Genomic DNA, 24,976 nt, shown 5'->3' on the forward strand with positions numbered 1-24,976 from the left:
CTGAAATTTACAATCTCTAAATCAGATCCTCTATATTTTAGTTTTATAAATAAATATGTACATCACAAGATGAGCTCAAATATCAAAACCAATGCTTATGAGAATTAATTTCTGAATAAATAAGTACTTTCCTAGAATTTTAGAAGCAATCAAAGCCATGCAAATTTATTAAGAAATTGGGGGGAATAACATTTTTTCATGCTTTTTTCTTGATGGAGTAAACTAGAAGGTTATCTTTGTTTTCATATCTTCATTTTAGATACTTGTAAATGTTATCTTTAGAGAGGGACCTGGGAAACAGCACTTACAGTCATCCATTCATTTCTTGGCAGGCATCTCATCTTCCTGGAACTGGAAAATAGAGGAATCTTTGTTTCTTCTTAGATTTTCACTAACACTCTACTTTATTACTCCTTTCTAATTCTTCAATTTCATCTTGATTTTTCATTTCCTCCATTTAACTGTTTACAACCTTGCAATTATTGTCTACTTTTTAATATCTACTTTGAAAAGAACAAGGCAAAGGGCGATGTTTTCCCCCATCCCCCTCACCTTACTGGAATACATAAAACCCTTAAAGATGTTGTGAAGAAATTTATATACTCAGGGAAAAATGCTGACTGATTAATATCTTAACTCCTCTGCATTACATATTAATGGTAAGCTGAATTTGGAAAAAGGCATATGCACCCTGCTAGAAAGTAAGGAGAGACTAAGATCAGGCAGGTTGTGGCATTTCAGTGGGAAGTGTGGGAGATGCTAGTTGCAATATATATAAATTAGCACAAAATTTAATCCATAGAACAAAGTCTCATGCATTTGATACAGCAGAGTGGAAGAAAAAGCAGTAACTTCTCATACCTGCTTGGGGGAGATGGGTTTGCATCTTGTTAGTTTCTGGACCTCTCATTAGAGACCCTTGAGCTTATCCTGAGAGTATGTTTAACACATATGATGCTTATTTGTTGTCACATTGGACATGTTTTTACATTGTTCACTAGAATCTAGAATTAATCTCTAGAGAGACTTATCTCTATTTCAAAGGTTCCAATCTTCCTTAAGGAAGGACTCAGATTCACTATGTTCTCAAGGAATCACACTTAAGAAAGAGAGACTAGCAAAATAGTCTATAAATATCCTTTAAAAACAGAAAATAATTTTTAATTTGTTTTTTCACTCAAACAATGCATGTACATCCTGAAACAAAATGGGTTTCTTCCCCCCAAATTAGTTTCATTTGTAAAGGAAATGTAAGTAAACACAAGTAGAATGCCTTGAAAATGGGAAAGAAAATAGTAAAGGATTTCCTCCTCTTTTTACCATGACTTTTGCTTGTTTAACTTCCTTTTGTTCTTCTGTGCTTATGTGTGTTAGGGGATTGTGTGTAAGAATAATGTTCACTGACTCTTGTGGTCCTGCTTCTAGAATCTGAATAGAGACTGAGAATATAGTTATGAAACATGCAGCACCTGAAAATTAAATACTTCCAGGGATAAAAAGGGTACCTACCGATATATTTTTTATACTATTACATTCTGTTTTCCACTTGAAAAGAAATTATACTTATTACATGCATTAATTAGTGTATCACTTAAAAGAACCCAAGGTTATTTATGTGGGGACCTGATAAGAGAAGCTGACTCCTTAATTAGTTAGCTTATCAACTCAACAAATTGCTTTCTTTTTCTCTTAAAATTTCTGAATGGCTTAGAATTCACAACCATTTTGCAATGCCTGTTCTTGGAAGATTTTGAGAATCCAATTCTTTCACCTGATAGAATAAATGATGTTTGTTAACAGAAAAGGGAGATAAATCTCCTAAATTCAAATAATTAAAACACCGGTTCTACAAGAGGTCATGGATCATATTTTAAAATCTTATAAAACATTTCAGCCGAAACCGGTTTGGCTCAGTGGTAGAGCATCGGTCTGTGGACTAAAAGGTCCCAGGTTCTATTCCAGTCAGGGGAATGTACATTGGTTGCGGGCACATCCACAGAGGGGGTGTGCAGGAGGCAGCTGGTTGATGTTTCTCTCTTATCGATATTTCTAGCTCTCTATCCCTCTCTCCTCCTCTCTGTAAAAAATCAATAAAATATATTTAAAAACAAACAAACAAAAAAACAACAACATTTCAGTCAAATCTAATAAACAAGGGCATTTTTTTCCTAGGAAGATTGATTATTGATTAAAAAGAACAAAATAGTATAGTATGTCCTTTATGTCCTTACCATATGTTACAATAGGTACATTTTAATGCTTCGGAATGTTGCAATAGGGAAATCTCATTCCTTGTCAAATTTAAAATGGCATTATCAAACCTTTGAACTGTTAAAAAAATAAAGACCAAAAGCCCATATTGTTTACTTTCTTGTTTAAAATAGAAAGTATTTGAGCTTCTTAAAGAATTAGCTTATTTCTAGGGGAGGCTTTGTGACTGATTTCATAGTCAGTCTGATAATGCAATTTACTCATGTGTCAGTGTGAGGGGTGGGAATTGACTTAGGAAAAGCCAATTATTTATATATATATATATATATATATATATATATATATATATATATATGTGTGTGTGTGTGTGTGTGTGTGTGTGTGTGTGTGTGTTTTGTCTTCAACTTCAACTTAGTTTTTTTTTTTTATTAAGGTTGGCATTTTCATATTTTACTTTACAATAAGTTCAACATTTAAATCAGTTATACTCTGTCATCATTTACAAACTATGCTACTTATATCTATATTTTTAGTAATGTTTTGTTATTTTATGTGTTTAAAATGCAAAATATTACATGTTGGTTATAACATGTCAATATATTATGAAATGTATTTGTTATATTGAATCCCTAATATATAGTCAGCATGCCAATTATTTCTACCCTTGAAGATGTTAAAATTTATTGAGAAATAAGATCTATATATTCAGATCAGCCATTTTACAAAATATATTTGTCAAAGAGAACTAAAGATTAAAACTTCATGTTTTATTTTTAATTTTACTTTATTTCCAAATATGCTTTATAATTGTTCAAAAGAGTTTTGAGTTTCTTTATTCAGAAAGACAACCCAAGTATAGGTTTTGTTAAAACAAGTGGGTTTATAGAAACTAATACAGACTATCTGTTGAGATTAAAAGGGAGGAATTACTTAATTATAAACATTTTAGTTACTGCAGGTTGCTGTGTTAAATGATATATGGAGGAAAATTCTATAAAAGTAGGGCAAATTTATTGAAACTATGGGAACTAATAGTAGGAAATTAGAAGGAAGAGGCTGGCAGGGAGACTTTCTGTGCAATTTCTCAGGCCTCACGTGACCACAGTGGGTTGAAAGCCTAATATGATAAGTGTCCAGTTGTCCCTTCAACCAATCAAAACGTAATATGCTAATGATATGCTAAGGCCACTCAACCACTTACTATAACATGCACTGAGCACTAGGGAGCAGACAGTTGACAAGTCGATCAATCTCTGTGACATGCACTGACCACCACAGGGAAGACTCTCCAATCATTAGGGGAGCTTGCTGCTGGGGTCTGGCTGATCAGCACCAAGCGAGATGGAATGGACACATCCTTGAGCCCTTTTGTGGTCCCGCTTTGTCTGGCCAATCTGCAATGTCCCTCCCCCATTCTTGTCATTCACCAGTGGGGCCCCTTAGACTGGCCTGTGTTCTCTTGCAATCTGGGACCCCTTGTGGACAGCCGGTTTTGTCCTGATCCCGCAGGCCAGGCCCCCACTGTTACATGAATTCATCCACCAGGCCTCTAATCCTATCTAATAAATATGGAATATGCTAATTGACCCTCATACCATCACAAAAATGGCAGTGCCCACAGCCAATAATGAAGGAATATGCTAATTGAATGCCCCACCCTCAAAGGTGACAGCACCTACAGCTAATAAGAAGATAATATGGTAATTGACTGTCATGTCCTCAAAGATGATGACACCCAGAGCCACAAGATGGCAGTGCTCAGTCCCCTCAGTCCTGCAGCAGCAGCAGGCTCACAGCAAGGCTGGGACTGCCCCCAGGTTGGCCAAGCCACTCTGCATGCCTGCCTCTGGAGTTTCCCAGTCCCCTCAACCCCCAGCCCAAGGCTCAGGTAATTAAGGCCAGCCAAAGCTTGTGCTACCTGTAGTGGCAGCACCAGAGGTGTGATGGGGTGTCACCTTCCTCTGATTGCCCTGAGGGCTCCCAGACTGTGAAAGGGGGCAGGCCAGGCTGAGAGACCCTACCTTTAATTCATATATACATATACATGAATTAAAAGGGACCAGCTCCATTTTAATTTGAGGATCAAACATGTCAAGGTCCAAAGATATTTGAGGATCAAACATGTCAAGGTCTAAAGACCTGTAAGGTGAGTTGGCAAGCTTAGAGACTCAGAAGTACAAACTGTGTAGTTCTTGTCCCAACACCAGCAGGTTTGAGACCCAGGAAGAGTCAATGTCTCTATTGGAGTTTGAAGACAGGAAAAAAATCTTAGTTTAGCCAGGAGCAGTTCTTTTTTACTAGGAGGAAGGTCAGCCTTTTAGTTCTATCAGGTCTTAAACTACTGACGAGCACAACCACAGTGGGGAAGGAAATTTGCTTTATTCATAAAAAGTTTCTAAATTCTTTCTAGTCTCTTTTTAAAAAATATATATTTTATTGAATTTTTACAGAGAGGAAGGGAGATGGATAGAGAGCTAGAAATGTCGATGAGAGAGAAACATCGACCAGTTGCCTCTTGCACACCCCCTACCAGGATGTGCCCACAACCAAGGTACATGCCCTTGACCGGAATCGAACCAGGGACCTTTCAGTCTGCAGACCGAAGCTCTACCACTGAGCCAAACCGGTTTCGGCTCTAGTCTCTTTTTAATCTACAGTACAGTATTCCTTATATATTAGCCTTGTGATATTTTTACAAAGTTGCTCAAATAATGCTATTTGTACAACAGAATTAGCCTTGATGTCATTCAAACATATTCCCCATTAGATATCCTTTTTTTTTAAATCTGTTTATCATTTTAATAACAGCACGAGGCTTTTATCTATTGGCTATCTACAATACAATGAGTGTTCCACCAGAAACAAATCCCTGCATTTATTTAAGTTAAAATGAACAAAAGTGAAAAACTAAACCCAGCGAATGTCTTGTAGGCATTATGAAGAATCCTACCCTAGGTTTCTTGCCTAGGAATACCCTGATTTATATTTTCAGGTTATGGAAATAGAAGCTAGTATTTATCTTTCTGGCATCTTTAAAATATACCTACTTGTTAAATTATAGAAAGTTGGGGTGTGTGTGTGTGTGTGTGTGTGTGTGTGTGTGTGTGTGTGTAGATGTAGTGATTTCGTGACCTGTTATTTTTTATCTTGGTAAATTTTAGCTACAAAATGCTTAATTCTTTTGTTTGGCACATGGATAATTATTTTCACTAATTGTCACTCTCTGTCAGTGGCATGCAATAAATTGAGCCTCTACAAATTCATGGTCAGTCATCTGATTTTGAGTTGGGACTTAAGTAATCTTTTTTGACACCTGAAGGGATTCTACACAGATGTATTCTGGAGTCATTTATGACAATTCAGCCATCCATTCAACAAGTATTCATTAATCATCAATGTGTAAGGCTGTGTGCAGGAGTCCAGAAATATAAAAATGAAGAGAATTTGGTTACTTCTGTGAAAGAAGTCTAATTGTGGCTGTGTTCAGTCCAGTAAGGGAAGACATGATCCTTTCAATTCTCTTGGACTGGAGTTTGTTTGGAAAGTAGGTGAGAATTGCAGAGATAGAGCTTCACAGAAGACTTAAGATAGTGATATCTCTCTAGACATGGCTCTAAACTACTTCTGAATGGAGTGCATAACAAATATTCCCACAATTTTGTTTTGAAGTTTAAGTAACATTTTTAAAAGACCTAACCCACTGTATATCACATAGAAAGCAGTTCGTAAATAGTAGCTATTATTAGCACAATTAATATAGAAAAAATAGCCAATTATTTTTTTATCCTGAGAATATAAATGTTTTAATATATTGTGTAATAAAACATGCAGCCTCAGGTCTGATAGTTTAAGCAGTACACAGAGCTAGAGTTGCTTGGCTTTTGGTGTTTAGGTTATCAGTCATACGGAGGTAAAAAAGAAGGCCCTCTTTGGTAAAGCCAGACCAGCCAGGTGGAGGTGTTCCAGCAGCTCAGACCAATGCATTGAGCAAGGAGGCTACAACAGGTACTAGGAAGGTAGAAAATATCCCAGGGAAATGAAATCATTTGGGTGGGTGAGAGTAGGATTCTAGAAACATTCTCTAAAAGAACACAGAAGTTGTTAAAGGCGCTGAGTTAGTTCAGACAAAAAGAAAAATGTGGTGAATTTGTTGTTCACTACATATTCTTTTCAGTCATTATGACTTTGAGGGACTGTGGCAATTTGTCTAAGATCGGATAGCTTGTGGGCTGGAGAACCATAATTCAAACCCAAGTCTAACTCTAAAAATCATATTGATAGCCACTATCTGTGGTTTAAAAAAAGAAAAGCCTAAACTCATTTCTTTCCCCATGCCCTTTCCACTTCTCTATGTTTTCCTCAGTGAGTGGTACATTGGTATACTCCTTGCACAAGTTTTAGAAATCAAGAAGCCACCCTTGATTCTTCAAAATTCCTTCATGTCCCAGAACCAAAGCTTGCAACTTTTAACCTTAAGTCTTGAATCCCTCCTGTCCTCTCCGTCTGTGCTGCTTCACCCACCGGAGCAGTTTTCCATGACCAGAGCCTCTCATTTGCACATATTCTCCATTCTTCTGACAGAGTATTACCTAGGAATTGTTTGACAATGTTGCTTTCCTGCTTACAGTTCTTACAACTGGTCAGTTCCAACCCCCCCCCCCCCCCCCCCCCCCCCGCTCTCTTTCTCTCTCCTGTGATTCTCAAATACCATAAGGTCAAAGGTCAAACACTTGAAGTCCAAAAACAGTCTTACAAAGGCTTCCATAATCTGACCCTTTTGACCTAGTTAGCCTTAGTGCTCATTTTTCTTTATTTCATACTTTTTCATCAATAAAAATATAACTGATTATAATCTTCAGACAAATCCATGTTGGTCTCACCTTTGTGTCTTGCTAATGCTGTATCCTCTGCTTGGAATATGCTTTCTCAGTGGCCAAAAGTTTTCAGAGTATTTTTGTCTCCACTATCATAGGAAGCTTTTCTTAATCTGCCTGTCTCTTTATTCCCTCATAAAAAGCCTGATCATATCTATATCATTGCCCTAACTAAGATATTAAATATACCACAAGCTCTGTGGGGACACAGTCCATAACTTATCTTTCTTTGTATTCATTAGATCAATAGTCCACACCTGGTATCTCATTAGAAATATGTAGAAGCCTTTTTAATGTAATAATGATGAGGAGACACTGTATGTATAAAATGCCCAGGGACAAAGATCCTATATTCCTCATTGGATGGGACAATTCTGAAGAGAGGGTGCTGTCCTGCCTAAAATGGCAGTAATACCTCCTGTAAGAAGTTCTGCATTAGACTCTGTACACCATGAAGACAGGTTATCTCAAGGGTTCGAAACTCAGCTGGGGCTCCCTACTATCTTGCTGCACCAGATTTTAGGTAAGTTTGTTCTAGGCATGTATATGTCTAAAGTTTCCTTTTAACTATGAGTTATCCTCCTGTTTAAATCACTAATATATGTAAAAATCATCTTTCTTTTCTGATGGGTAGGGAGGCTGAATCAGTGGGAGAAGCAGGAGCAGATGACTTGGAATGGCGATCAAAGTTCTTGAATAATCCCCTAGCCAGCAAGCTTATACAAAAGGCCACCAACGGGCTCTAAGGCAAAAGTTGAAAAATTTGGCCCTGGGCCACATCTAGCTCACAGCCTACTTTTCAAATAAAGTTTTGTTAGAATACAGCCACTAGCCCATAGGTATTATCCACAGCACCTTTTGTGAAACTACAGCTGAACAGAGTAATTGCAATGAAGACCATATGGTCTGCAAAGCCTAAAATATTTGCTACCTGGCCTTTTCTAGGAAATATCTGCAGATTATTGCTATAAAGTAATGATTTTCAGTAAAATAAAACAAAATGAAGGGTTCAAAAGAGTATGGCTTTTTATTTAACCAATAGAGGCCCAGTGCAGGAATTTGTGCATGGGTGGGGTCTGGCTAGCCCCATTCAGGCCTGATCAGGTTGGGCTGGTCAGGGGGACGGGCCCTGGTAGTTGGTGGGCCAGCCCTGCCCCTGCCCAAACTCTAGTCCAATCCTGGTTAAGGGGATAATTTGCATATTACCCTTTTATTATGTATCATTATATAGGATGTTAGTACATCAAAAAGTCATTAGCTTAAATCAGCAGAATAAAATATCCAGATAAAAAAGAATTTTCCCTCCAAGTATGGTATATCTTAAGTTACAATTTTTATCATTAACTGCTAAAAACTTCTTTATATTGTTCATAAGCTACTTTGTAGCACAGCATATATGAATCAGCTATTGGGTCACATTCTCTCCCAGTTTAGTCATTTAGTCATTACATTTTTAGATATAACCTATTACTCACTCACTGTGGGTGATTCACATTTTAAAATTGCCTTGTATTGCTCATGAAATATCATATCCAGTCTAATTATTGAGTTCTGCTACTTGATATCATATCCACTTGTAGATTTGAATTTGTATTTTTGTCAGTACATACTCAGCAATGTAGGTTGGGTAACTTATCTTGCAGAGAAGTAATGTGTGCATTTTCCATAATAAATATTTTTTAAATTTATTAGTAAAAATATAGCATTGACACATATGATGAATTCTTAAAATTTAATGCCTATGAACACATTGTGTTCTCTTGAAAAAGTAGTTGGAAATAGGTGTAAATTAATATTTTCTAATTATATCCCAGCCTAGAACAGTGCCTAGCATATAGAGATTCCCCATGAGTACATGTTGAAAGGTAGTTAAATTAATTAATACTTCATTTTTTTTTTTATTTTTTTTTTTTTACAAATAAGACTTAGGGGAACAAAACAGCAAAATACTTAGACCCACCCATTAGATTTCCTCATTGCCTTGTGTGGGCTTTAGGTAAATGTCAAAAACCAAACTCTGCACACTAAGTAAACAAAGCAGAAAGATATATTTATTGCAAGGCTTTCAACCTGCAAGCCAGGAAACTCAAGGCTACGAAAGCAATGAGCTCTGAATTGCTCACAGACCAAGGGACTTCTGTGGCTAAATGCTGAAGTCATTTGGCTTTGTGGATGACTGGTTGCCTGGTGATCTTACCTGTTTGGATCAGGGCACCAGAGCCAGGGAAATAAGGAAGTCCATAAAAGCTGTGAGCAGATTTGATGTTTGCGGATTGTCTGGTGTCCTTTGCTGATTTCTGAGGAAAGATATAAATTCCTGTAATTTTAGGTTAAGTTTCCTTTTATGAGTCAACTTTATCAGTTTCCATTTTGTCCCTGACATAAGTGACTCCATTTTTGTTTGGTTCTACATAGGTTGTTAAAGATCCTTACCCATTCTAAATCAACATATAGTATAGCACCCCTCTGTGTTCTATTTAATGAGCAATGAAATGAACTGGGTTGATTTACAGCTTATTTTTTAATATAAATTCTTGGACTTGATATTCCTAAGAAAACACTTTCATTCATTTTATTGCTTTTAAGCTCAAATTATTGCATATTAGTTGGGGCTGTATGGATAATGCAGATCACTGTTTATGACCCTGATGAAACCTAATAAATAGATTTCTCAAAATTAATTTTCTTTAATCTTAACATAAGAATCTCACAAACAAAAAGAATAAGAGGAATTCTCATAGTTCCTTTGAACTTCGTATTTCTTAGTTCATAGTGTCCCTCCCATCTTAAGATTAGAAGACACTGAATTTTAAAATATCTTTGCTATCTTAACTCCTCACCCCCACCTCCACCTTCATCTCTACCCCCACAAATTCTATTGGGATACACTGTTTCTCAGCCTAGTCTTTCTTTCCAAAGACCTGATTTTCAGTAAAGTTGAATCCTTTCTTATGTGTTGTTCATTTTTTAACTAAGATCCTTTAAATAATCAGGATAAAGCCAAATAATTTTAACTAGAAAACCGGTTTTAGGACTTGAAAGATTAACTTTCAAATATGTGGAAAATGCACTTTTGTGGAATACTTTACAGTATATCTTAAGGAGATGCACACTGTGATTTATTCTTGTTCCTTTGTTAAATCTGTGTATTGCCCTTCAGCTACCTTTGGGCTGTATATTAGAATATTTCTAAGTGTAAATTCAATGCAGCACATTGTTATATACTTGTTTACTGATATTGTTTTAAGTCAATCCTATCAAAGTAATGACAGCAATGTAAGCATCTGCAATGTATGTGAAACAGCTTACATATCTCTACAAAAATGCTTGCAGCTGCCTTTCTGCTTTACATTCTTAAAGCAGTTAATTCCAGTTTCTCTATTACACATTTCTGATCCACTGAATATGAAAACTCATACTGAAGCACATTCAATTAGCTGTGATTTAGTCTATTGATGTAATAAGGATGGACAAATAAAAGAAAAAATAGGAAGAAAATAATTGCTGAACTATAGAACTTGGGCAGGATTGATCATGGCTAGCATATATCAGGAAGTGAATGATGAAATTCAACTGGATCAAAATAACCCTTCTCTATTGTTAAATGAAGAGTGGCACCTAGCTCTAAAATAGAACACCAATCGCAGTGGATATATATTGTGGATTACTCAATTATGTTGATGCTTTCACAGTCAGAATCCAAGGCTCTTTGCTTTGAATCCGAATTGAGACAAAATACAAGAAAGCTGTGCATATCTTGTAAATCCAGTTGCCCCTCAGGTGGGGACATTGTTAACTGATTAAATCTGCTCATGTGACTAGAGAGCTGTTAGCTGGAGGCATGAGGAATAGTTTAATTTACTTTAAAAAGATAAACTGTAGAATGAATTTGATCATGAGGATGCAGGAAGCAGTAATTAATCTTAAGGTAAGAGGAACAAGAAATGAATTCTCTCATTTTCTAATGTGTTAAGCACCATGAGTTACCTAATTTATAATTCTCCTTTAATGTTTTTTCCTGTGGAATCTAAGTTATTAACTACTACAATTTTCATTGTATTCAAGAAAGTATAATGTTATTAAGAATTAATTACTAATTAAAGAAGAAATAATAAGTTAATGATTTCCTTAGCTAAATAACGGGCCAGAATGAATCAAAGGCAAATGTTTGTTTTACTGACATATGTATTTCAGTGGATTAACTTTTAGACCAACTTTATTTGTCTACCTTAATTAATAATAGCCCAACTGGGGCTTAAAGGGCTTTAGAATCATGACAGTGATTCAGTCCTCATTCTTTAAGGTAGTAATTCAAAAACTTTTTTTTAAAACTATTTAAAATGTATAATATCAAATATTAAAAAAATAAAATGAAAATATATGTAAATTAATCCCCATATATAGGCTGAGTTAATAGAACATATATTGTAGAAAGACAAAATATTTAAATTTATTGAATATATTGTATTATAAAAATATACCTGCACTTTAACATGAGATTTTTTAAAACATAGTATATTAGAAAACATATGGCAGAGAGATGTTTTGTAAATGCTGGGCAGTAGGTCTAATACTCAGATTTAGCCATAATATCTATCTTTCTCTCTCTCTTTCTCTCTCTCTCTTTCTCTCTCTCTCTTTCTCTCTCAAAAACTTTCACAAAAATTTGTGAGTTAAGGTAAGAAATTAAATAACCTTCAAGAAAATTAAAGGGTGCAAAAGAAAAGAAGGCTATTTCAAAGATTAATTGAAAAGAAGTATTAAAAGCAATAGGGAAATCAATGAAAATACATTGATAAGTACCTTGAATAATCTATAGACATAGCTTTAGATTGAAATAATATTTTTAGAATCCTTTGTCAAAGGCCCTATGACATAGGCCTGATGGAAACATGGGTTTTCAAGACAAAAAGATACATTTATTTTCTAAGTTTAACTATTTTGTGCTAAGTGATTAGACAAGTTACTTAATCTCTGGCCCCAGTTTTCTCACTTTTAAAAGGAAATGGTAACACCCATCTTTCTGCATTTAATGTGTAGATCAACCTACAAAATATATGCCGGGATATGGGCAAATAATAAATAGTGGTTTTTACTTTCTAAGGGTAAAACTTAGTCATCAACTTACTACGTAGGCTATAAAACACTTATGTAATTTTTGAGGCTGCTGGAATTGGGCTCTGCACTTTAAGAAGCTTTTGAGATTTGTATAGTGTGAGCAAGGAATACCATCAAGAAAAATAGGTCCCATATTTTAGATCTAGACATTTTTTTCTTCTTTCTAACCCCCTAATGCTGAAATCTGACATGAGTATCTCTATCTGATCCTCTCATGATTATATATTATTAATTTCCTGTTAAGATTTTGTGTAACAATCAGGCTATCATAATTCCTCTTAAATTCCTCCACATAGCAGTGTTTCTACAACAGGGATTTCTCTCCTTTTCCCTAGGGGTCACACTACTGGAGAAGCGAGGTGAACTCAATCATCCTTATAGGCATTTGTACCCAATTAAAAATGAAAAAATATCTTCATATCTAAAATACTGTGTGGCTTGTCATCCATCTGGTTCTATGAAGTGTCTATTACCTTGCTTTACTACACTCCTTTCTGATGTTCGTTATTAAGCCGAAGGGCCCCAGTGGACAGCAGACTGTGGTTTAGAATGGGGCTCTTCCTTCCTGAAATATTAGCGATGGCGATTTTCTCAGTCTTATTTTACTTTTAATAATTCAAGGATGACGAGTTTTATGAACTGTGAGTTCAGTAAGGAAGGAAAAAGAAAAGTTCCTCTTTGTCCAAGAAGGGAGAGGAGGGGGAGTGCAAGAAAAACTCTGCTCCAGGTGAGTTCAGTAAGGAAAGAAAAAAAAAAAAAAAATCCTCTTTGTCCAAGAAGGGAGAGAAGGGGGAGTGCAAGAAAAACTCTGCTCCAGGTGAGTTCTCACCACCTGCCCTGTTCCTTTCCGGTCCGTGTCAGTCATAAAATCAGGAGTTGTAAGCTGTTTGATTTGCAGAAATGAACTTATTAGTGGGAGGTCTCTGTAACTAATGTACATTAAAAAAAAAAAAACAAACAAACAACAACAACAACAACAACTAGCCCTCCTTTATTTTCCATTATCTCCCGTCCAGAGAGGTTGCAAATATGCAAGTTATGTCCAAAGGTTTCTGAACTAAACATTCAACCATCGCAACCCTCTGTTACAGTCTGATATGACTTCCTTCTTCGCAGATTTGACTTTTGTAATTGAGACAAACTGACACGTGCCTGTGCTAATCTCTGTGTTGTTCCTGTCCACTGTCGGCTTTATCAAAGGCCCTTCCCTTTGGCAGCCTGCTCTTTCCTTTCTGAGGGAGGCTGGTGCTCATTCCCACTCACAGGCGTGCTCAGCAGCTGCCTAGCCAGATGCTCCACGGCTGGATACTTTGTCTGATCTGAGTCTAGGGACCTGATGAGACTGCTTTCGAAATATTTAATTCATCCAGATGTCACAAACTTCAACTTGCTGTCAGTTGTGATGAATTTGTTTCATAATTAATATTTGAGGATATGATAATGTGAAAATTGTTTTTCAGATGCACACATCAAAAATGTATGTATTCCTCTTTGTATGTTCTCTATTCCATTATGTTCTTCTTTCGTATTAAACGAGAGGTCCATTGCACAAAGATCTATGCAATAGGCCTTCCTCCACCTGGCTGCGGGGACCCAGGCCTTGGCTCTGGCCATTGCCTTCCTCCTTCACTCAGCCATGTCTTTGTTCTGACTCTGGCCAGAGTCTGCAGCTTAGCTTCCTTCCAGTCAGAGTCTTCACTTTGCTCCAGCTGGAGAGTGCTCCTGTAGCTCCCTATATCCCCACCCTCCCCCTCAAAGCAGGCTTCTTGCCCTGCCTGGTTGCTCCTTGCCTGGAGCAGCTGGGGGGAGGGGGGGGGCGCGCGCGGGGCTGCCACCATCTTTGTCCTGCTAATTTGGATAATCCCTTCTGATTGGCTGGTGGGTGTCACGGAGTATGGTCACTTTACATATTTCTCAGTGTAGATAATTTCCTCTTCATATTTAATGTTTATGCTTTTAATTTATTAAAAGGAGAACTACATTCCTATCTAAACAATATGTGAACTATAACTGTTGCAAGTTTTGTAGCTGAACATAAGTTCCACTGTATTCCAAAAGTTTCACTGTTATGTGTTCTACTATTCAATGCATTCCAGATTCTACTTCCTTACTCTGGATTTCAAAGTTATTTAGTAATAGATTAATTAGGCCCTATTATTAATTTGTAATTGATTGAATTAAGGTAAATAACATGCCCCAAAGGAATTATAGTTTTTAGAATTTTTTAATGATTTTCTTTGCAGCGAATTTATGTTAAATGATTTTTCATGGGTATATGTGTGCTCTATGAGAAATGTAACTCTTAAGTTTATTTTTAATTTTTCTAAATTCCTGTATATCCTTATATTTTTTGCTTTTTAGAATGTGTCAAATTCTGAAAGAAGATCTCCCACATAATTTTATTTTTAGACTTCTATTCTGTATTGTGAATATATTCTTACTTTGTCATTTGATTATTTAATGCACTCAGATTTATGGCACATCATTTACTTCTTTGATACTTTTTCATCATCCTATAGTGTATATTTTTCATCTTTGTTGCTTTTAAAAAAAACCAACATATATATATATATATATATATATATATATATATATATATATATATATATATTGATTTCAGAGAGGGGAGGGAGAGAAAGAGAGATAGAAACATCAATGGTGATAGAGAATAATTTATTGGCTGCTCCTACACTCTTCTTTCCTCCCCCCCCACCCCCAACTTGAGATCAAGCCAGCATATGTCCTTGACCAGAATCAAACCCAGAAATTTTCAGTCCCCAGGCTAACACTCGCTGAGCCAAATCAGTGAGGGTCATCTTTGTTGCTTTTAATTTCAGATAGCTTTATGCATTTACTTCTTCTCTTTATTTTTATCAATCAGGTTATCTATCTGCTTATCATTTTATAGACTATTATATTGTTTCTAGAAGGATTCTTCTAAAAAGCAAATTGCTAGGGTTTCATTCTATTTGATTTAATTAAAACACTTCTGACTTTAATAGGATAATTTGAGTGTGTGTGTGTGAGTGTGTTTAGTATAAAAATGTATATGCTTTATTTTTTCTTGTACTTTATATTTATTATTTATCTTACTTTTTTTAACCCAACTGCATGTTCTGATTTGATGTGTTCATCTTTATTACCTGCACACTTTTTTTACTCTCTTAAACATTTTTAAAATATTATACTATAAAAAGTATATTGCAAGACTAATAATTACAACGATAATAGTTTACTTATCAATATTTCAAAGTATTATATATTATTAAATTGACCTTATTAATTGGACCTGTATAAAACAGGTACTAGTAGACAAGTGGATTTAGATAAAACTTCTATTCAGTGCTAAAGTGATGTCTATGAATTCCTTGACAGATGGGAATATCTCATGCATAGACTCTTCTGAAGTATTTATATTTATTTTATTGCTAGGGAACTCCAATTATTTCAATGCCTCTTCTCATATAAAAATCTAGAGCTCTTATATAAAATTCCAGGTAATATTGTTCAGGACTATTCTGGAGATAGTGCTCCTTAACTCAACTTCATATCTACATTTTCTGAAGATGAAGTCATTTCATTTTGACACTTCTAGGGTTGGTCATGTTAGGACCATTGTGATCTCAAATTGAATCTTTATGTAAAACAATTAGAAACACAGAAGAACCATTTGCTCTGCTCTTTACTCCTGTTTATCTGTCCATTGTTTTAAAATCAGTGTTCATGTGTTCAGTATTACAAGCTACATAACCTTGGAAAACATCACAGTACTTCATTGAGCCACAGTTTTCTTATGTTAAAATCAAATATAAAAAGGAAAATAATAAAATTAACCTTAAAAATCTCCTGGGGTGGTTGTTACAATAATGTTAGATATTTATCAAACATTTGGGCAAGTCCTTTTTAAAATAACTAATCTAACTGAAAAAGTTACAATAAGGAATAATGTTTTATCTCTCTTTTAAAATTTAAAAAATGTGCACATATGCAATTTATGATGCATCCCTAATAAGCATGCATATAGAAGTTATGAATGAGAAAGGTCAAAGTATTTGGTATGTTATACACACACACACTCACACACACACACACACACACACACACACTCTAGTGGCCCAGTGCAAAAAATTTGTGCACATTAAAAGGGAATTAATTAGAGGAAATATTTTAATATTGCTATTTGCCCTTTCTCTATAATAGAAGTGTCAAGAGATGAAAGACAATTAGTAAAATGTATATGAAAATCTTCCTCCCGTAAGAGTCTGGGCATGCTATGGGACCCAGAGTCAAGTCCCTGCACACCTGTGCATGCTGAGAAATCACTTGAGACCCAGAACCGGCCAGCCCCACCCCCACTGGGCAAGACCCAGACCCGGCCGGCCACATACCCATCAATCCCTGCCCCCTGCAGCCAGCATCACATCAGCGCTGGCCAAGGACAAATGTAGGCAGTGCCACATCCCAGGCCAGTGATGCACATCCCATTTATGTGTGCACATACTATGTCAATGCTGGATGGCAACGCACACGGGCAGCATCATGTTAGCACTGGGCAGGCCTCTGAGTGCTTCCTCCAGGGGCAGCCCCCAGGAAGGGTTGTGCAGAGGCTCTCCTGGTGATAGTGTCCGCCCACCTGCTCCTGCTGTACATGCCACCTGCTGAGCAGCTGTGACATGATGGCATCCCAGATAATTTGCATATTCCTCTATTATTAGTATATACATACATATATATATGATATGTAATCAAATGTGAACATTATAATAGCTGTGAAATACAATAAAATTGCAAAAGATTTGGAAGCATGTATTTCTTTACCAATGTAAGCTTTTTTTTTTTTATGTCTATGAGCAACTCAATTATTTGCTTCTGAAATAAATTAAGTAAAGCTTATTGAGTCTGATCAGCCCTTGTTTTCAAGGGAATTGTAGTTCAATTTCATTTTTAATTAGAATTGAACATTGTGGATTTCTTAGCTCTGGTAAGCAAGATCCAGCAATAAAGTATGTACTTAATTTGTATTACGTTTCCCAAATTTAGTGCAGAGAGTGAGCAATATGTCTGGTTAATATTTAAGCATCTCACAATGTTCCATTGTAGAAATTTCAATTTACAAAAGCTGCTGTTCTATAACAAATTACTTTCACTTTCAAATAAACCTCTTATCACAACATGAGCAAAACTTATTCAATTAAACAAGAAAACAAAGTAATTATTTACTCCTCCTTGATGTGCACAATACCTTATAAAATGTTTTTAGAAATGCTTAGGGGAGGTAGATATATTGGCTTAATATCATTTTTGCTGAAATGTCATTTATTTAATAACATATAGCTCTATTCCCATGGAAAGACATTTCTATGTGGTAAACTGTTCTCTTATGAGAGAAAAAGGCACTTATTTTCCATTGTGATAAACCCACATGGGAAGAAGCCATGAAAAAGTATATCAGTTGTGGTAACGTCCTTTCCGCTTTCAATCTTTCACATCTGTTCCTATTTCTGTGTGTTGGCTCATTGGTACTCTATTGCAGTTCATCACATTGAGGCTAGTTGAGAACTATACATCCAAGGTATCTTTCCCTTCATTACTGTGCATTCAAGCATTAAACTGGATGTGTTCTTTGCCCAGCATATTCTCTTAATACAGTAGTGGAAAGGAGAGAAAGGAATGAAGGAAGTTTGCTCAGTCACCCTGGATACAATCCACTGAAATAATACTTTAACTATACTCCTGGACATCTGTAATGAGAACATGTAGCAGGTTGATTTAACAGTTAATATAGTGTTCAAAAGGTTAACTGTGAGTCAGAATGGACCTCTGCTATCTTACCTCCTTTGAAATGATCTAAAATATACTGAATGAAAATGTACATATCGATATTTTAGTTCTTCAATTTTTGTTCTTGATTCTCAAGAAAATCAAGGAAGTGGAAACTCTGTGACATCAGATGTATTTGTGCTGTAAAAAGCCTTCGTCAAATTCTACCAGGCAGAAATGCAAAGATGATCTGTAAACCACATGGGGACATGATACGTGTACTCTGACTCTTGTTTGGCAACTGTAAATCTTGCTAATTAGTGACATTAGAAAGGATAATATGGAAGCTATTTCTATTCTGATGGAATTTTCTGCCAGATGTTTGCATTAGTTCCCTTAAAATACAAAACTATGAATACTTCATGTGCATGTATGTGTGCGAAATCCTTTAGCATGCCTGGAATGAAAACATCCCTTTGCTATTCATATCTGTTTAGTTATCCTATGTCTTCGGTGTTATATCCTCAAATAAATTAATTGTCAGAGGAGTTGAAAAATTATTTCTCAGTGAAGTTGACTGCTTTATTTAATGAAGAAAAATCAATAATAAAGTAACAAAAATTTCTGTTTCCTTAATTGGTATGTTAAATGCAATAACTATTCAAATTTTAAAATATTTAAAATTAATATTTTAAGTAATAGGATTGTAAACATTAAAAAACCCTAATGCAGTTTAGGGGAAAACATGATTTGGTGGATTTTAGGATTTTTCTTTTAATTGTGCTTCCTCCAATCTAACAAAGGAAGGAAAGCCTGGCAATTCGTTGACACGAAGGGAGAATATCTTACTTTTTGAAAGTAATCCCAGGAAATTTCCTGTTGATGTCAAGAAAAATTATTTTAGGATAATTTGTTTTGTTTTACTTTCCTGATACCACTCTCTACCACAGATTAATGTAAAAAACAAAAACAAAACCAAAACAAAACATACATATACATCCCCTTAATTATTAACTTGCTTCTCCTCCTCTTGCTTTTTTTTTTTTTTAAATCTTCATCACCACAGAAGAAAATAACACTAAACAAAACAAAACAAAAACACTTCACACACTATGTAGCATTTTACTCTTCTCAAAATCCTCCAGTCATTTTGTGTGACTGGCAGGGCAAATGCCATCTCTTTTTATGGATAAGAAAGTTGAATTATATAGCTCTTCAGGGGTATGCCCAGAACCCCTTGGCTAATAGCTGATTCAGTTCAAGACCTCTTACTCTTAATCCATGTTGGTTATAAGCCAAGCTACATAAAAACAATTATATACATTTGCATGTATTCCTAGCAGCTTTAAACATGATATAAGACGTGTAAGTGATGCAGGATTTGAAGTTTTTCTAAGATGAAAATTTAAAGGTAAATTGACATATTTTTTCTTACATTAATATCCACATAATTTTTCTCATATATCCCCTTCATAGCTACCCACCTTGGTGAAGAGTTATGTATAAAAATTTCAGTTAAAAAAGAATCACTGTCAAAGCTTGACTTTTTTAAAAAAAATGTTTACATCAGGATTCATGATGGTATAAATTAAGAAAACATTGAACATCAAGTATACATCTAGTCACCAAGTCCTTTTTTTGTCTTTATGTGCAAGGAAAATTGGGACTCTGTTTATTATTTCTGATATAAAAACAATTTTTGTAGGCAGCAGAATTATAAATTTTATTATTTTTGACATTATTACAAATGACCTCCATTTCTCCCCTCTTTTCCCACCTCCACAATTCCCTACATACCCTTCCCTGGCCTTCACCACACTATTGTCTGTGTTCATGGGCTATCCTATATAATAAAACCTAAGATGCAAATCAATTGAATTGAGAAACTACCTGCAGAATGACTGGTCACTATAATATGCACTGACCACCAGCGGGCAGATGCTCAACACAGGAGGGCACAGCTCCTGCATTGAGCACCTGCCCCGTGAAAGGGAAAGGACCAGAGGTGGTGATCAGGGGCCAAGGCCAGCCAGCTGGATTTTTATCCCCCCCCATTTTTTTAAATTGATTATGGTATCACATAATTGTCCTCATCCCCCCAATCCCATCCCAAACCCCTCCCTCCATATGCCCTCACCCTCCCCTACTTTCCCTCTGAGGTTTGAAAGCCACTTGGGCTGTTTCTACATCATAGCCATTGTAAATAACACTGCTATGAACATAGGTGTGCATGTATTCTTTCTGATTGGTGTTTTGGAATTTTTAGGATATATTCCCCAAAGTGGAATCAACACAAGAAAAATCATAAAATGGAAAACTACCTAAACAACAGATAATATGTGAGATACCTTTAGAGATATTTTGTTCTATTATTTATTATCCATGAGTTTCTCTCCATTCTTTATGACTTCAATTAAATACATTCTTAGTTTAAAATATTGGTGGCATTTAAATTTTTAAAATAGTACATTTTCAAAGACTAAGGGATGTGAAAAACTCTGATTTTTTTCTGTAATCTTGTTTATGCAATTAGAAAATTACATAATCTCAGGAATCTGTGGTTATTTGAAACTGTGTTCTCTTTCTCCACCCCCATCTCTTCCTCTCACATACACTCAAATATAAGTGCACAACATAATAAGTTGTATATATTTTCTAGGTACATATGGTAGTCATATTGTACATCTACAGATTGAAAGACAAATGCAAGTACTTGATAATATTAGCAATATATTTACTAATAAAAATTATATATACTCCTCCAAATGTTTATTATAAAATGATGAAATTATGTTGGAGAAATTGTTAAAGATGAATAACCTTTAATATTTACAATTCATGAAACATCTTGACAGAGGAACAGAACCCAGACCACTGTGTGTGTGGGTGTGTTTTTTATCCCAATCTCAAAGTTCTCTATTTGAAGAGGATTTAGGTTTATATTTTTTATTCCCACTCTATCATTATGTTTTCAACGTAGAGCATAAAATAATGGATCCATACTACATAAGTGGGTACTCCATGCATAGAAAAAATAAGGAGCAGAGATAAAATATAGTGCTCTCAATATTATGAAGCTACAGTTGCAAAAAAATAGCATCATATTTTTAAATATTTTTTTTTCTTAAAGGTTAGGTTTCTTTCATGCACCAAACATTGCAAAGGTTGTTGAATAATATGAATTAAAAAATAAAAGAAATATTCAAAATCACAGTATTTCATTATTTCAAAGCAGCGTGAATGAATTGTAAAAGCACGAAACAATAAATTATGAGGATATATTTTTCTGTCTAAGATCTGCTATGAAGCCCGGGCTGGTGGTTCAGTTGGTTGGAGGAACATCCCATACACCAAAAGGTAGCAGATTTTATTAGATTGGGGCACATACTAAATTTCCGGCTCAATCCCTGATTGGGGTGTCTATGGGAGTCAACCAAGCCATGTTTCTCTCTCACATTAATGTTTCTCTCTTTTTCTCTCTCTGTCTTCTTTCCTTTATCTCTAAAAAAATTTAATAAATAAAAACCTATTGTTTTTAAATAAAGAAAAAGGTGGACAGAATCACTTACAAAAATAAATGCATCAGTGAATATGCTATTAACTAATAGTGTGGTCTTTAGTCATTTTATGCCATGATCACTTCATTTGTGAAACAGAATAACTCCGTAGGCCACAATGATAAATTGGTTTAAAGTACAATAAAAATACATCTATAATAAGATACTTAATAAAATAAGAGATCTTCCTTCCTCATTTCTTCCACCTTCCCTTCCTTCCTCCTTTGCTCCTTCCCTCCCTTACTCCCTTCCTTCTTTCCCTCTCTCCTCCCTGAAATGTAATGAGAAAAGCTGAGGATAATTTATAGAACTCTGACAAGTTTAAATTTTGAAAAAGTTTTTTCTTTTTCTTTACAAAAGCAGGAGACCATTGCTTCTTATTAATCTCAGTAGAGTTATTTAAATAACTTTGAATATAAGAAGTTAAACAATTTGAAATCCAAGTAAAGATGTTCCATGAAATAAAAAGAATGCTTTAATTATGCCTTGAATATACTCAGTCTGATTACAGTGAATATTCCTCACAAAAGTAGTCTTTTCATTTCACTAACAAAGGAAGGTGAGTTTATTTATGAGACATAACAAAGAAAACTGGAATCTTACAGACCTCTTTAATGGCATCCTAACAATACAATACCTAATAATAAAGCCAAACAACAAAACTATTAATAGGCAAAAACAATCCCAAGAATAAAGAATAACATAAAAATTTGAACTTGCAGGTCAAAATAATGTGCTTAAGAAATTAATGCATTGTATTTGTATGACTTTCATTTTTTTATTTTTTACATACAACATGGCTATTTAAATGAGTTTGAATGTGCTATGAAATGCTAGATTAAAATTTTAAAATTTATTTCTATTTTTCCTGTTATTATAACCATGCATCTCTATTCTAAAATGTACATATTCTGTTGTTTTTATACAGGCACATAATTCATGCAGTATTGACCTCAATGTTTTCTCAGGAAGCAGATCACAGGAAGAAGCATCTGATGTGCTTTATTAAAAAACAAACAAACAAACAAAATCAATAACAAAACACCCTTTCACCAATCTATTTGTCTTTGTAAAGGATGGCTATATAATTGAAACAAAAGGTGTGCTTTAGTGGAAATATCTCCAAACTTGAGTTCTGAAAACTTTACTTTGATCCCTGGCATTATCTGTTATTATCTCTGACCTTGGCTCAAGCTCTTAAATTTCTTGGATCACAGTTTTGGCAACTATATAATAGGAATTGCAATGAGAGATCAAGTGTTCTGAGGGGAAAAATCAACAAATAACTTCTGAGATAGTATCTCAGTCATAGTATATATGCAGTCATTACTTGATGATTTGGCTTTAAGATGATTCAGAAGACCTAGAATATAATCACAATTATTATCCTGAATCTTCATACAAAGATTGGCTGATATGTACTTCATGTGAAAGTATTAGTTTTCTAGGGCTGCCATTACAATATACCACACACTGGTGGCTTAAAGAGAAATTTATTTTCTCGCAGTTCTGGAGCCTGAAAATTTGAGATCAAGGTGTCGACAGGTTTGATTCCTCCTGAGACCTTTCTTTTTGGCTTGCTGGTGCCACCTTCTTGCTACGCCCTCACATGCTTTCTTTCTGTGTACACATATCCCTACTGACTCTCCCTCTTCTTATAAGGACCCTTGTCATAATGGATTAGAGGCCACCCATATATCGATATTATCGGAATGCTGATAAAATATTGTTGAGATAGAGAAAAAAAGGGGAGAGGCTGGTAGAACAGCTCTCTGGCTAGGCTTGATAATTGGGAAGTCGGAAGCATCTGTTTATGTTAAAAGAGCAAAACTATCAGAAAAGGGAGTAATCTCAGTCACATTCATGAAATGGCAGTACATAAACTTGTAATGCATATGATAATATTTTTTAATAGTTTATTCTCCTCTGTTAGCTTTCCCTCCTGGAAAAGGCTGGATTTGGAGGTGTCCTACTATATGTTGATCCTTGTGATTTACCAAAGACTGCAAATCTTGACGAGGACGCTTTCATGGTGTCACTGAATCCAGGAGGAGACCCTTCTACGCCTGGTTATCCAAGTATCGGTAAGTTCCCTGATGACCTTCGTTATTCTTGTACGCATTAGAAAGCTGCAATGTATGAACACCTAAACTAAGCAAGGGATAGTGAAGTCAATGAATTCTTACCACTCCATATTTTAAACAGTGAATTTTGTATTTTCTCAGTCTATAGACTACTCATTTGTTAATATATACTATTAATAGTATACATGAAGCCTGGTGCACAGATTGATTTCAGAGAGTTAAGGGAGAGGGAGAGATAAAAACTTCAGTAATGAGAGAGAATAATTGATTGGCTACATCCTGCATTCCCCTACTGGGATCAGGCCTGCAACCTGGGCATGTGCCCTTGATAGGAATTGAACCTGAGACCCTTCAGCCTACAGGACAATGCTCTATCCACTGAGCCAAACCAGTTAAGGCTGAAATATATATTTAAAAGTTTTAATAGATTATCTGTCTTCATAAATTACAGTGCCACTAACAAAGAAAAACATATTTTATGTTATTATTGATTGACTGAGAAGAAAAATTAACACAACGCATGATGGGCAATCCGTGTTGGTGGCAACCATGTACACAAAATATCTGTTGCTTTGGGATATCTATAATGACGTTAGGTCCAGAGTCTGGGGGGGGTATATTTAATTAAGTTAAATGAATAAAGTAGTGAGAAATGATTCTGGAAAAGAGTGGAGTTATATGAACAATTTTTGTGGTTCTCTAAGAGAAAGAATCTCATTGGTTTGGCCAGTCTCTGGCAGTACAGAGGTGGCCTTTGCAGCAAACATCTTTCTCTTTCCCTGGAAGCCGTGTTCATGATAGAGGGGTCATGTGGCAGAGAAAAGATAACTGTGATTTGGGCAGGTGCTCATTCATCATTGAATTTTTGTCCCAGGTGCCATTGACAGGTATTACATTTATACAGACTTGGCTGAGGAAAAAGTCCTTGGGCCTTCTTCCAGGGTGATACTACCCCATTTACCATGACATTTCAGCCTGTAATTAAACTACCAAAACTTTTATGCAATTGTTTATGTGTCCTGCCAATATTTTCCTTGTTCTCCACAAAATATCACAAAAATATTTTACTCATTATCTTACTCAAGTCCAGCTGGTGTGACTTTACCAATCCATCAATAAATTTCTCCAAGAAACAAAGACATTGAGCTAGGAGTTATAATTTATGATTTGTTGTATGGGGGTGTCTACTGATTATTGCTCTGTTTTCTAAAATACTTCTTTAACTCAGATAATGATTTTTTGGAGGACTTCATTGATCTGTGCTTTGTATGGTCTACTGTCTCATTAGTACAACATTTAAATTAAAATTAGGAGTGTTCATCTGTAATCTCTGTGCATCAGAAATATCCATCCAGCTCTCTTACTTACAGAT

General features: G+C 35.3%; 1 protein-coding gene across 3 annotated transcripts in view; it reads left to right on the forward strand.

Moving 5' to 3' along the window:
• NAALADL2 (N-acetylated alpha-linked acidic dipeptidase like 2) overlaps positions 1–24,976 on the forward strand; it is a 1,040,385-nt gene that overhangs the window by 597,698 nt on the left and 417,711 nt on the right. For all 3 annotated transcript variants that reach the window (XM_036443754.2, XM_045583692.1, XM_036443753.2), the window contains one exon: positions 23,454–23,604. In XM_036443754.2, coding sequence (XP_036299647.1) covers positions 23,454–23,604 — 151 coding nt within the window. The remainder of the gene's footprint in view (positions 1–23,453; positions 23,605–24,976) is intronic.

The sequence above is a fragment of the Pipistrellus kuhlii genome, unplaced genomic scaffold (genome assembly GCF_014108245.1).
Source record: "Pipistrellus kuhlii isolate mPipKuh1 unplaced genomic scaffold, mPipKuh1.p scaffold_m20_p_2, whole genome shotgun sequence".
NCBI lineage: Eukaryota > Metazoa > Chordata > Mammalia > Chiroptera > Vespertilionidae > Pipistrellus > Pipistrellus kuhlii.